This window comes from Somniosus microcephalus, chromosome 27, assembly GCF_052327205.1.
Source record: "Somniosus microcephalus isolate GS21.2 chromosome 27, FLI_Smic_1.0, whole genome shotgun sequence".
Lineage (NCBI taxonomy): Eukaryota > Metazoa > Chordata > Chondrichthyes > Squaliformes > Somniosidae > Somniosus > Somniosus microcephalus.
In genome coordinates, this window is record NC_141013.1 from 24,514,940 (window position 1) to 24,528,690 (window position 13,751).

The window sequence follows — 13,751 nt, forward strand, 5'->3', positions numbered from 1 at the left end:
CTCCCTTCAGCAGCTGGATTTCCCGAGGCCCGGGAAACCCGGCTGGCTGGCATTAAACCTGAAGCAGATCTGAAGCCCCAATCTTCAGAGGGAATCCTGGGAGGGCGGGTTTCCCAAAACGGCGTGAAGTTTTAACTTAAACAGATTTCCCACGCCAAAGGCAGCCTGATTGGCGGGAAGTTCTCCAGAAAAGACCGCAGTCGAGAATCAGTGAAGCTTTGTGGTTGTTGGTGGCGGAGATCGCGGGGGGGGGGGGGGGGCGGAGATCGCGCGGGGGGGGGGGGGGGGGCGGCAGATCGCGCGGGGGGAGGAGGCGGAGATCGGGGGGGGGGGGGCGGAGATCGCGCGGGGGGAGGAGGCGGAGATCGCGGGGGGAGGGGCGGAGATCGCGGGGGGGGCGGAGATCGCGCGGGGGAGGGGCGGAGATCGCGGGGGGAGGGGCGGAGATCGCGGGGGGAGGGGTGGGTGATAGATTGGGGGTCGGTGATGGGGGGGGGGGTGAGTAACGGGGATCACGGGAAGCGGTGTTTACAGGTTTGTTTGTTGGGCCTGCAGGTAACACTCCTGCTCCTCCTGGCCCACAAGCAGTGCTTCAAATTGCCCCCTGATGGAAAGGTATCTTTGTGGATATCAGGTGAGGACAGTATCAAGCTTGACTGTGGTCAAATCGCACAACATTTCACTGTCTAGGCTTACGTGTGAAAATCAGTCACCTACGCAAGAGACCAGAGAGTCCCAGTGGTGGGGGACCATACCCCAGGAAAATGTCAGTGTCTTTAGATGCTAGGGGGAAGGGAATAAATTGGCCGAAAAAGCTCAAGGTTAATACAACAACCATTGAAGATATTGGCCAAGATTTGTTGGCACTACAGCAGTTTAAATAATAAAGGAAATTAATCTCTGTAGTTTAAATTTATTTACAACCTGTACACAACTGAACGTCTAACTGCTTATCATCGTGTCTAGTATTTTTTTTTTAATTGAAGCCGTTGTAAGCATTCCCTTCAAACTGAATGAGCAGTAAAATATGACCTTCCTTTAATTGTCTAAAGGGCTCCAAAAATATAAAACCTAGTATGGCATCCGATGAGGCAGCAGCGAACAGGTGTTTAAGACATTTCATATATCAAACAGTATCAGTATGATTAAGGAATTCAATACAAAAACCTAAGGCAGGTATGGTACCTGGTACAGATAATTATGCCATTGTATTGCTTCTTCCCTTTAGCTGATGATTAGGCATCGGTTTAGGTTTGAGTTTACAAGTTACCTTCCTTTGATGGTTTAAACCCTGTGTCAAAAATACTATCTTCATCTGTACTGTAATCATTTTCAAAATCATTTAGAACCGAGGATGAAACCTTTGCCGATGAATTCTTACGTCTGTTAACAAAACAGGTAAAATGTAAGAGGTGTTTCAGTGGCTTTTAATGAAATAGTACTACATTTATACGGCATAGTGAACATTTATATAAAAAAAGCACAAACACATTTTTCCCCATGAGATTCAATAGAAAGCTATTATATTTAGTGAAAATTAATTACAAGGTTGCATTCTTTTGTGAGAATTTTGCCTTCTAAGCAACAACTGCTGATTAGAATTAGAATGAAACAAGTTTAACGAGAGAGCAAAGACATCTTAAGAACAGCATCAGAGGTAAAATCTCATGGGAAGATGCACATTATGGTCGTCTGTATAACAATCAAAGGAAGGGCAGACAGTGGCGTCTTTACACCGCCACCCCCCCCCCCCCCCCCAACCCAACCTTTGGTCATGTTCTCCCGCAAAAAGCAATTGTGATCAGCTGAACAATGCAGAGAAACAGAGAGCTGATACTGAGATGGGAACACAGATGGAAGTAGGCTGCAGTGAGAGAGGATTAAACAGTGCATGACAGGATGAAGTAGCATTACCTCCCTGACACCTTGAGATCAATTGACCGTGGAAACTTCAAGAGGCCGTGCCAAGCAACCAACCTGTCCTCATACCCAACTGAATATAATCTCGGACAGCTTTTCAAACCATAGTTTATTCTGATATACTGAAAATAGGTACACAGGCATAGAGGCTAATAGCAAGTGGAAGAAGAGAAGGCTCCCTGCGACCATGCCTATTTCTCTCCTATCAACTTTGTACTTTTCAGACAATTAGAAGTATCCATTCGCAGGAGAATGCCACAGGTAAAAATATCGCAGTAAGCACTGACATTGCGGATTCAGTGCAGATTAATGTTACAGATGCAGATTTCAGTTATTTGAAAATCAGTGACACTTTTTGGAAACTGTTGTTTCAGCAGAATTTCTCAGATTACAGACAACATAATCTAACTGTACAGATTAATTTTGTAGTAATGAATTCAAAGATGTGATTAAGTAGCATCTGTTGATCGTTTATTTGCAGATTAACTATCTATTTTAATATTAATATTTGTATATATCATGATGTTTAATAGTCAAGACCAGGTGCAGGTTTCAGAGAAGCTGGGTTGGAGGCTAGGAGATAAGATGAGGATGTGCAAACATAATTCAATACCCATTTTCAAGTCAGACTTCTGTCCATATTTATAATGGATGCTATCTATGTAAACTAGTCACGCTGTAATTACACCCTCCTGCTAGAGGTGGCGACCTCCACTCAGCGGGAAGGTGTAATTACAGCGTGTCAAGTTTACACAGGCGGTTTTCATTATAAATGTGAACGTAGGAGTTTATAATATCACCTGTAATATTCACGGAGTCTTCTACAGCTGTAACTGGCGGATCCCTCGGACAAATGGTGTACTCGGCTAAAAACGCCACCTATGCTATTTCGTCGAAGGTTCTGCCGAAGTCACAGCAGCAGAGTGTGGGTACGCCACGGAAATTTGGGGGGCGTACTTTAGCAGACCGTGTCGGTGCCAATTTCAGACTGCATTGCTGAGTGGTTCAGCCATTGTCTACACCGCTCACTTGGACTCTAAAAGAAAGACTTGCATTTATATAGCACCTTTCATGACCTCTGGACGTCCCAAACGGTGTACAGCCAATCAAATGCTTTTGAAGTGTAGTCACTGTTGTAATGTAGGAAAGGTGGCAGCCAATTCGCACACAGCAACGTCCGACCAACAGCAATCTGATAATGACCAGATAATCAGCTTTTTAATGAGGGGCATTATATGAATGTAGGTGTGTGTCCCTTTAAGGGTAGAAGTTGTAATTGCTATGGATTCTTGTAATGAACAGATAGTAAGAGTTTTTATAGCTATATAAAAAGAAAAAGGGTGGCTAAAGTAAATGTTGGTCCCTTAGAGGATGAGACCGGGAAATTAATGGTGGGAAATATGGAGATGGCAAAAACACTGAATGAATATTTTACATCAGTCTTTAGAAGACACTAAGAATATCCCAACACTGGACAAACAGGGGGCTAAAGGGGGGGAGGAGCTAAACACGATCAAAATCACTAAGGAAGTGGTACTCGGTAAAATAATGGGACTCAAGGCGGATAAATCACCTGGACCTGATGGCTTACATCCTAGGGTCTTGAGGGAAGTGGCGGTAGGGATTGTGGATGCATTGGTAATAATTTTCCAAAACTCCCTGGACTTGGCAAAGGTCCCGGCAGACTGGAAAACTGCTAATGTAACACCCTTATTTAAAAAGGGCAGTAGACAGAAGGCTGGAAACTATAGACCGGTTAGCCTAACATCCGTGGTAGGTAAAATTTTGGAGTCCATTATTAAGGAGACAGTAACAGGACATTTGGATAATCATAATTTAATAGGACAAAGTCAGCATGGTTTTATGAAGGGGAAGTCATGTTTGACAAATTTGCTGGAGTTCTTTGAGGAAGTAACATATAGGGTGGATAAAGGGGAACCAGTGGACGTAGTGTATTTAGACTTCCAAAAGGCATTTGACAAGGTGCCACACAAAAGATTATTGCTTAAGATAAAAAATCATGGGATTGGGGGTAATATTCTGGCATGGATAGAGGATTGGCTATCTAACAGAAGGCAGAGAGTTGGGATAAATGGTTCATTCTCAGACTGGCAATCAGTAACTAGTGGTGTTCCGCAGGTGTCAGTGCTGGATCCCCAACTCTACAATCTATATTAACGATTTGGAGGAGGGGACCGAGTGTAACATATCAAAGTTTGCAGATGATACTAAGATGGGAGGGAAAGTAGTGAGTGAGGAGGACATAAAAAACCTGCAAGGGGACATCGACAGGCTAAGTAAGTGGGCAGAGATTTGGCAGATGGAATACAATACTGGAAAGTGTGAGGTTATGCACTTTGGCAGGAAAAATCGTAGAGCAAGTTATTATCTTAATGGCAAGAAACTAGAAAGTACTGAAGTACAAAGGGATCTGGGGGTCCTGGTGCACGAAACTCAAAAGGTTAGTATGCAGGTGCAGCAAGTGATTAAGAAGGCCAATGGAATGTTGGCTTTCATTGCTAGGGGGATAGAATATAAAAATAGGGAGGTATTGCTTCAGTTGTACAAGGTATTGGTGAGACCGCACCTGGAATACTGCGTACAGTTTTGGTGTCCATACTTAAGAAAGGACATACTTGCTCTCGAGTCAGTACAAAGAAGGTTCACTCGGTTAATCCCGGGGATGAGGGGATGGACATATGAGGAGAGGTTGAGTAGATTGGGACTCTACTCATTGGAGTTCAGAAGAATGAGAGGCGATCTTATTGAAACATATAAGATTGTGAAGGGGTTGGATTGGGTGGATGCGGGGAAGACGTTCCCGATGATGGGTGAAACTAGAACTAGGGGGCATAGTCTTAGAATAAGGGGCTGCTCTTTCAAAACTGAGATGAGGAGGAACTACTTCACTCAGAGGGTGGTAGGTCCATGGAATATGCTGCCCCAAAAAGCTGTAGAAGCTACATCATTACATAAATTTAAAACAGAAATAGACAGTTTCCTAGAAGTAAAGGGAATTAAGGGTTACGGGGAGCAGGCAGGAATTTGGACATGAGTCTAGGTTCGGATTGGTCATGGCCCTGTGGGTAGCGGAGCGGGCCCAGGGGCCGTGTAGCCTGATCCTGCTCCTATTTCGTGTGTCTAATTCTGTTAGATTCAGGAGATGGTTCTGTGATAGTGGATTGGCGGTTAGGATCAGATCAGCCATGATCTTATTGAATGGCGGAGCAGGCTCGAGGGGCCGATTGGCCTACTCCTGCTCCTATTTCTTATGTTCTTATGAATGCTGGGGTCAGCTACAGGTCAAGCAGCAGATGACTTGGCTTTGACTGACAGATCAATTAAATTGGGAGAAACTGTACTATCTAGGAGAGAAGAAGCTGAAACACATGATTTTTTTTGCATCTGTAAGAAAGGACTGATTGCAGGAGGTAGACGGTATAAATTATCCTAATTGTAAAAAATCAATGATTAAAAAGTGTAAGCTTTCCTACATTTAAACCTAGCTTAGAACTGTTGGCTTGTTTTTGCTTGGTTTTTTTAACTTCTCTTTGGTCTGCTGCAGCTTTTGAGAAAGTGGTCAGGGCTGGCGGGAGCAGACTAGTTGTCGATCAGGGATGGAACAATAAAATTCCATCCCCTTCCTCTCCCCCTCCCGCCACCTCATAAAATACTATACAAAACTGGTTAACTCGTCTGTATCTGTAGTTAGGCCAAATTAAAGGTTTACAGGAAACTCTCGTTTAAATGGCACCTCAATATCCGGAATTCTCTATTAACCGGCAAAATTCATACTCCGAAAACAACACCTCAATAACCGGAAATGTTGCCGAGTCCGAGTCTCCCGCGGTGGCCGAGTTAGTCAGTGGGGGTAGTTCTCCAAACTGCCACTACTCGGCTTCTTGGTGCTGTCGGAAGTCCGAACACCTCAATAACAGGAGTCTGACTCTCCCGTGCTGCCGGTAGTCTCTTCCGATCCGCCATTTTTCTGTGTGTCTCTCCAGCTTTATCGTGAATTATCTCCCCCATCTTGCATTATGGAATTCCCAAAAGTTGGTCCAAGCAAAAGGACTTGGAATACGTGTACAGTCAACTACAGTACTGTATACAGTCATTTACTGTATAAGTTTTGTTTTACTGTTAAATAATTAAAGAGTTATGGATTACCCTCAACTGGCAGTACTGTACTGAATCAAGCATCTTCCACCATCCATTTAACACAACATTTTGTAGGTGAGTACCCAATTACTGTATACTGCACATTTCTTGATTTTTAAAATTTTTGTTTGTTAAAAATAGCCTCGGTAGATAACCCCCTCCATCATCCGGAATTTTTAATCAACCGGCAACACGCCGGTCCCGTCGGTGCCGGGTACCAAAAAGTTTCCTGTACTTAGTAGTAATGTGAGTAAATTAAATAGTTCTTTCAGTTTTATGTTTGGGCTCATGCTCATGCCCAAAGGGAAGTGGATGAGGTTACCCAAACCCATTTCCTTCTGATCCTTATAGCAATCAGAGAGATACAACTTTTAGTCTGTCCGGGATCTAACTCTAAATCCTAGAGGTGAAAGGGCAGTCTTATCCTTTATTACACCACCTAGTTTCCTAATTTTACAGCAGAAAATCACAGCCCTTTCTCACAAGCATTTTGGGAACAAGACACAAACCTACCTGAGGTCTTTTCTTAAAGTATTCATTTGTCCTTGAAGTTCCTCATTGGCTTCCATCTGTTCCTCCAGCTCTCTCTGTAGCTTTCTCTTTGCATTTTCCAAGCGATCTATTTCTTCCTCTGCTTCGTCTACTTGCCTTTTTAGTGCTTTTAATCGTAGGTTCAACTGGAAAATTATTGAAAGGTTGATCACAACAAGCACATTTCTTACAAATCTGTAGAAAACATTTTAAAGAAGCTGAATTTTGGTTTATAAATAATTGACTGAAAACTAGAATAAACAATGCTCAGCCAGTTTAACAATTTGAAGTGTTGGTCTTTAGCCTCACTTGAAGCTATTTTATTTAAACTTGTACATGCCCCATTTTACTGATTAACGTAGAAACATAGAAGATAGGAGCAGGAGTAGGCCATTTGGCCCTTCGAGCCTGCTCTGCCATTCAATGAGATCATGGCTGATCATCTGATTATATTTGAAACTAAAAAGTTTTGAAAAGCTTTAGTAATTTTATTCAGTTTCAAATTTAATCCAAGACGATATTACTTAGCAGTTCTTTGTCTAGAATCAGAGTACAGCTAAATATAAATACAAATGCAAAAGTTTCAAACTGGACCTGACATAGATCCGTGGGATTACAGTAGTAAGTCTTAGTACAGGAAACGTTTTTTTATCCGGCACCGACGTGGTGCCGGTTCATCAAAAATTCCAGATAACCGAAAGCTATAGTAAAAGATACGGAGAGCTGACAGCTCCATATAAAGCAACAAACCCTGTTGCTCAGCAACAAGTTCAGAACAATGGCCACAAGTTCCAAGCGTCTCTGTAGTTTAGCAACAGCCACACCCTTGCACAGCAACAGATGGAGGAACGCAAGTCAATATGAAGTATAACCTACTCCTGAATTTTGCCGGTTAACCGAGATTTCCGGTTATTTTAGGTGCCGGTAAATCGAAAGTTTCCTGTACTATCTTCTCCACCCGACCAGCCTCCCCCAACTTACTGCTACAAAATGGATGTTTTTGTGCCACATACCTGATCCTTTTGGTCGGTCAGATGGAGATGTTCATCATCTATTTGCAGCATCAGCTCCTTAACCTTTCTTTCAAGTTTGCGATTGTTCAATTGCAGTGTAGATCTGTCCCTGAAGAGAGAGAGGTTAAAAACCTATTTTAATTGAACCCATCATGGTAGATCCCCAGCTGAAAGGGTCAATATTACACTGGTCTGTATCAGCCTTCCTTGTACTGTTTTGCTACAACATGGCATTATGTACATTTGTTTGCAACCCATACAACAACAACTTGCATTCACATAGCACCTTTAATGTAGTAAAACTTCCCAAGGTGCTTCACTCACAGGTGCGTTATCAGTCAACATTTGACACCAAGCCACTTAAAGAGATATTAGGACAGGTGGAGGTAGATTTTAATGATAAACTGAGGAACATTTTGAGTCCTTTATGTTTATTCAATGGCAGAGAACAGTTGCTTGCTGCAGGCTATGCAAATAGCTATGAATGCCAGTAATTAGTTAGCCAAAAAAGCAGATTAATGGTAAAATAAATATCATCGCAAGAACAAACTAGTGCCAGGTTGTACTGCATGTCTGCACTCTAATCGAAGCTCACTGTACAAATTTGTTCCCATGGAATTAGCCGCGGCCATAGCAGCACACGTACGCTGATACAGATATATTGTTATTCCTGCTTTTATTGCATTTTGTCTCAATTGTCCAATTTGGTGCAGGCATGAATGCTATCCCTTCAATGGAGTCTCATTTAATCGGGTACAGAGCTAGTACACGCACATTGGTTTCTTTATACTCACAACTAGAGGTTAAACTTCAGTCCTGATCCAACCTCCAAAATGCACTATATATAGGCTAGAAGTTACTTCATTTCCCCAATCACTGTCAACATTACAATCATGGCCAAATGTTTCCATCAGTTGGGCTGCGGATGCTGCTGATGCGTTTATCCGTTAGAAACAAGCACTTCTGGGTTTCGATATAATTTTCACATTTAAGGTTGACCTAGTTGCATCTATAATGTGATCATGTTGATCTCAGGTTTTCATTGGCCGGAAAACCAACTTTTAAAGCAGATTTTCAAGCAATTAAACCTTGCTATTTGTTTAAAAGAAAAAAAAAAATCCCCTGCTTTAAAATGAGATTGATCAGGCTAGGATAAGTAGGAAAAAAATAAGGTACAGGAAGCTCTTTGGTATCCGGCACCGACGGGACCGGGATGGTGCCGGTTGATTAAAAATTCCGGATAACGGAGAGGTATATCTACCGAGACTATTTTTAACAGACAAAAATTAAAAAATCAAGAAATGTGCAGTATACAGTAATTGGACTTCCGACAGTGCCAAGAAGCCGAGTAGTGGCAGTTTGGAGAACTACCCCCACTGACTAACTCGGCCACCGCGGGAGACTCAGACTCAGACTCGGCAACATTTCTGGTTATTGAGGTGTTGTTTTCGCAGTATGAATTTTGCCGGTTAATAGAGAATTCCAGATATTTAGGTGCCGTTTAAACGAGAGTTTCCTGTATAAAAGTACAAATCAGAACAGACAAAGAATGGAAAAGTTAAGAGAGACTGGGGATAAAAGAGATGGACAAGGTGAGTCAAATTAAGGTACGTAGGGGACTGGCTGGTGCGGTGGGATAGGCACTGGATCTTCCCCATGACCCTGGGTTCAAATCTAGCACTGACGGACCAAATGAAAGTCCTACTTGAAACAAGTTTGAAACTCAATTTAATTCTTTGTGGCCATGGCTCCACAGCACAAAGTTATCCCGACAATAACACAAAAGCAAAATACTGCAGATGCTGGAAATCCGAAATAAAAACAGAAAATGTTGGAAATACTCAGCAGGTCAGGCAGCATCTGTGGAGAGAGAAACAGAGTTAACGTTGCAGCTTGATGAGCCTTCCTCAGAACTGGAAAAAGTTAGAGATGTAACAGATTTTTAAGCAAGTGTAGGGGCAGGGAAAGGGGGGAGGGGAGGAAAGAACAAAAGGGAAGGTCTGTGATAGGGTAAAAGGCAGGAGAGATTAAAAGACAAAAAAGGGATGATGGTGCAAGGCAAAATGAGATGGTAATGGAATAAGCAAATAAACAGAAGATGAGTCTAGATGAGGTGTAAATGGGAATGGCAGAATCATCAACAGCTGCCATGTGAAAAAAAAATAGGGGCCGAGGTTATGGTCTGAAATTGTTGAACTCGATGTTGAGTCCAGAAGGCTGTAAAGTGCCTAATCAAAAGATGAGGTGCTGTTCCTTGAGCTTCACTGGAACAGTGCAAGAGGCCGAGGACAGAGAGGTCAGAGTGGGAGTGGAGCGGAGAAATAACGTGACAGGCGACCGGAAGCTCGGGGTCATGCTTACGGACTGAGCGGAGGTGTTCCGCAAAGTGGTCGCCCAATCTGCGTTCAGTCTCCCCAATGTAGAGGAGACCGCATCGTGAGCAGCGAATAGAGCATAATAAATTGCAAGAAGCACAAGTAAATCGTTGTTTCACCTGGAAGAAGTGTTTGGGGCCCTGGACAGTGGGAACGGAGGAGGTAAAAGGGCAGGTGTTGCATCTCCTGTGCTTGCATGGGAAGGTGTCGTGGGAAGGGGAAGGGGTGCTGGTGGTGATTGAGGAGTGGACCAGGGTGTAGCGGAGGTCCCTTTGGAATGCTGAAAGGGGAGGGGGAGGGGGGAAGATGTGTTTGGTGGTGGGATCATGCTGGAGGTGGCTGAAATGGCGGAGGACGCTACGCTGAATGTGAAGGCTGGTGGGGTGAAAGGTGAGGACAAGGGGAACCCTATCGTGGTTCTGAGAGGGAGGGGAAGGGGTGAGAGCAGAAGTGTGGGAAATAGAACGTACACAGTCAAGGGCCATGTCAACCACGGAAGAGGAGAATCCTCGGTTGAGGAAAAAGGAAGACATATCGGAAGCACTGGTATGGAAGGTGGCATCATCAGAGCAGATGCGACGGGGACGGAGAAGCTGGGAGAATGGAATAGAGTCCTTACAGGAAGCGGAGTGGGAGGAAGTGTAATCCAGGTAGCTGTAGGAGTCAGTGGGCTTCTAGTGAATGTTTGTCATTAGCCTATCCCCAGAAATGGAGACAGAGAAGTCGAGGAAGGGAAGGGAAGAGTTGGAGATGGATCATGTGAAGGTGAGGGAAGGGTGGAAATTGGAAGCAAAGTGAATGAAATTTTCTAATTCAGGGTGCGAGCAGGAGACGGCATCGATACAATCATCAAAGTACCGGAAAAAGAGTTGAGGGAGGGGACCAGAGTAGGACTGGAACAAAGAATGTTCCACATATCCCACGAAAAGGCAGGCATAGCTGGGACCCATGCGGGTTCCCATAGCAACACCTTTAATTTGGAGGAAGTGAGTGGAGTCAAAGGAGAAGTTGTTCAATGTGAGAACAAGTTCAGCCAGGTGGAGGAGGGTGGTGGTGGATGGGGACTGGTTGGGCCTCTGTTCAAGAAAGAAGCGGAGTGCCCTCAGGCCATCCTGGTGGGGGATGGAGGTGCAGAGGGATTGGACGTCCAGTGAAAAGGAGACAGTTGGGGCCAGGAAACTGGAAACTGTTAAAGTGGCCGAGGGTGTCGAAGAGTCGCAGATGTAGGTGGGAAGAAACTGGACAAGGGGAGAAAAAAGAGTCGAGATAGGAAATCAGTTCAGTGGAGCAAGAACAGGCTGAAACAATGGGTATACCAGGGCAGTCCTGTTTGTGTATCTTGGGAAGGAGGTAGAAGTGGGCTGTGCGGGGTTGGGGAACTATGAGGTTGGCGGTCATGGAGGGAAGATCTCTAGGGGGGATAAGGTCAGTGACAGTCTTGGAAATGATGGCTTGATGTTCAGTAGTGGGGTCATGGTCCAGGTGGAGGTAGGAGGAGGTGTCGGAGAGTTGGCGTTCAGCTTCCGCAAGGTAGTGGCCGGTTCGCCAAACAACAACAGCACCACCCTTGTCAGCAGGTTTAATGACAATGTCGGGGTTGGATCTGAGAGAACGGAGTGCTGCAAGTTCAGAGGGAGGTAGGTTGGAGTGAGGGAGGGGAGCAGAGAAATTGAGACAGCCAATGTCACGCCGGCAGTTCACAATGAAATGATCTAGAGAGGTTAAGAGGCCAGAGGGAGGGGTAGAGGTAGAACGAGAATTCTGAAAACTTGAGAAAGGGTCAGCTGTGCGGGGGGAAGACTCCTGGCCAAAGAAGTGGGCATGGAGACGAAGGCGATGGAAAAAGAGCTCAACGTGTTGCCGAGCTCGAAATTCATTGAGGTGGGGGCGTAAGGGGATGAAGCTCAAGCCTTTGCTGAGGACTGATCATTCGGGGTCAGAGAGAGGAAGGTGAAAACACAGCAGGAGGTGAGATTGGAAGAAGAGATGGGTTCAGAGGAAAGGGAAGGGGAAGAAGGTTCCGGAGGGGCGTTGGTGTCCAAGAGTTGTTGGAGATTACGATCCTTGACACCTGAAATGAAGAAAAACGTTTTTTGTTAAAGTGCCAGATGAGGTGAAGGATGAAATGGAACTGTGAACCAGCACTGCTTTGAGATAGAGCGAGTCGGTGTTGCTGAAGAGAGAGGTCGAGAGTGTGCATGTGGTGGCGATTAGCATTGAGTTACCCCTACTTTGGCAATCTGAATCAGGCCACAGGATGGCCTCTTCTGAACTGGAGCATATTGCTAATTGATAGTGTTAAGTTCAGTTGTCTCTGAAGTCTTTTGTTTTAAGGGAGTTTTACTCTGCATCTAGCAATGCTACATCTGAACTGGGAGTGTTCCATTCATCAGCATTAATAATAATAATTCAACTTTATTGTCATTGCACAAGTACATGAACAACGAAATGTGATCTTGCAAGCTCCCATGACTGGGAGAAGCAAAGCCGCTGCGTCGGTGCGCGCCGCCATTCCATTTCCACCATTCCTCCTGTCCGACAATCTTCAGCCCACCGCCCGGGCCTGCTCACCAGCCACTCCTCCCGTGGCTCCTTCCATGACCTTCTGCACCTGGTCTTCCCTGATGGTCACCCCTCCAGGTACTAACCAGGCCTCGGCTCTGCTTAGCTTCCAAGCCTGGCCAGTGACCCTGTCCCCAGTCCCAGGAACTTGATTAACACAAAATTCACACAGAAAATAATGTTATCTTTAATTAAAATTATGTTTCATACATTTTTGTAATTTCTTGGCTAATATTAGAGTAATAAAGCTATTTCTCAAGTTTGAGTAACTTTATTTCTGGAATATGAGCATTTGTTTTAGTGTTTCACAATGTGCAAGCTGAAAATAGTCCCTGGACTTGCCAGGTTTCAGAATTAAATGATATATTTCGCTTTACCTGAATATTCCCCATCTATTTTTGCTCATAAAATTTGGCTAACCTCTATTGTTATATATAGCGGTTTCTTAATCTAATTCTGTTGAATAATCCAGTCCTATAGAAACATCTTTGAACACATATCCTTTTACTAAAATGATACTGGGTGTACTCTTGCAAGATCCAGTATATAATATTGGACTGATCCTATATTTGAGGAAAAATAAACTCTTACCTTTCTTCATCTTCAAGGCGTTCTTCCAGTTCCTGGATTCTTGCCTCTAGCTGAGTAACAATTCCTTCCTTATTCTGTTTCTGAGATCCTTCCAGATATGCAATTCTGCTCTTCAGATCCTTGTGCTATGATTAAATGTCATATTACTTCTATCAAAATTATTGGCAAGTACTCATTTCTGAAACTGAATATATTGTGTTCATACAGCCAGTAATCACTTACTTTCAACTTGGAATTCAGTTTTCAAAATTTGAAAGAACTGTATTTTAATGTTAAATGTTTCAATGTGATTTACTTAATGAAAACTAAATTCCATAAGAGATCTCACCAATTTTTGTTGAGTGTCACTAGTTTTGGAGCTGCCTGCACAAGCTCTCTCTTTAAGATCAGACAATTCCACAAATTTTGGACAACGGGTTAGTTTTTTAAAAATTCATTCACGGGATGTGGGCATTGCTGGCAAGACCAGCAATTATTGCCCATCCCTAATTGCCCTCGAGAAGGTGGTGGTGAGCCGCCTTCTTGAACCGCTGCAGTCCGTGTGGTGAAGGCACTCCCACAGTGCTGTTAGGGAGGGAGTTCCAGGATTTTGACCCAGCGA

General features: G+C 44.0%; 1 protein-coding gene across 2 annotated transcripts in view; it reads right to left on the reverse strand.

Moving 5' to 3' along the window:
- Positions 1-344: 344 nt before the first annotated feature.
- cgnl1 (cingulin-like 1) overlaps positions 345-13,751 on the reverse strand; it is a 151,321-nt gene continuing 137,914 nt past the window's right edge. The window contains exons 16-19 of one of the 2 annotated variants that reach the window (XM_085968723.1): positions 13,151-13,275; positions 7,623-7,731; positions 6,592-6,755; positions 345-1,383 (exon numbers count right to left, since the gene is read on the reverse strand). In XM_085968723.1, the coding sequence (XP_085824849.1) occupies positions 1,260-1,383; positions 6,592-6,755; positions 7,623-7,731; positions 13,151-13,275 (522 nt within the window). In that variant the 3' untranslated portion in view covers positions 345-1,259. Of the gene's footprint in view, positions 1,384-6,591; positions 6,756-7,622; positions 7,732-10,984; positions 12,707-13,150; positions 13,276-13,751 lie in introns of those variants that run through there. The other variant, XM_085968725.1, reaches the window with a different exon arrangement.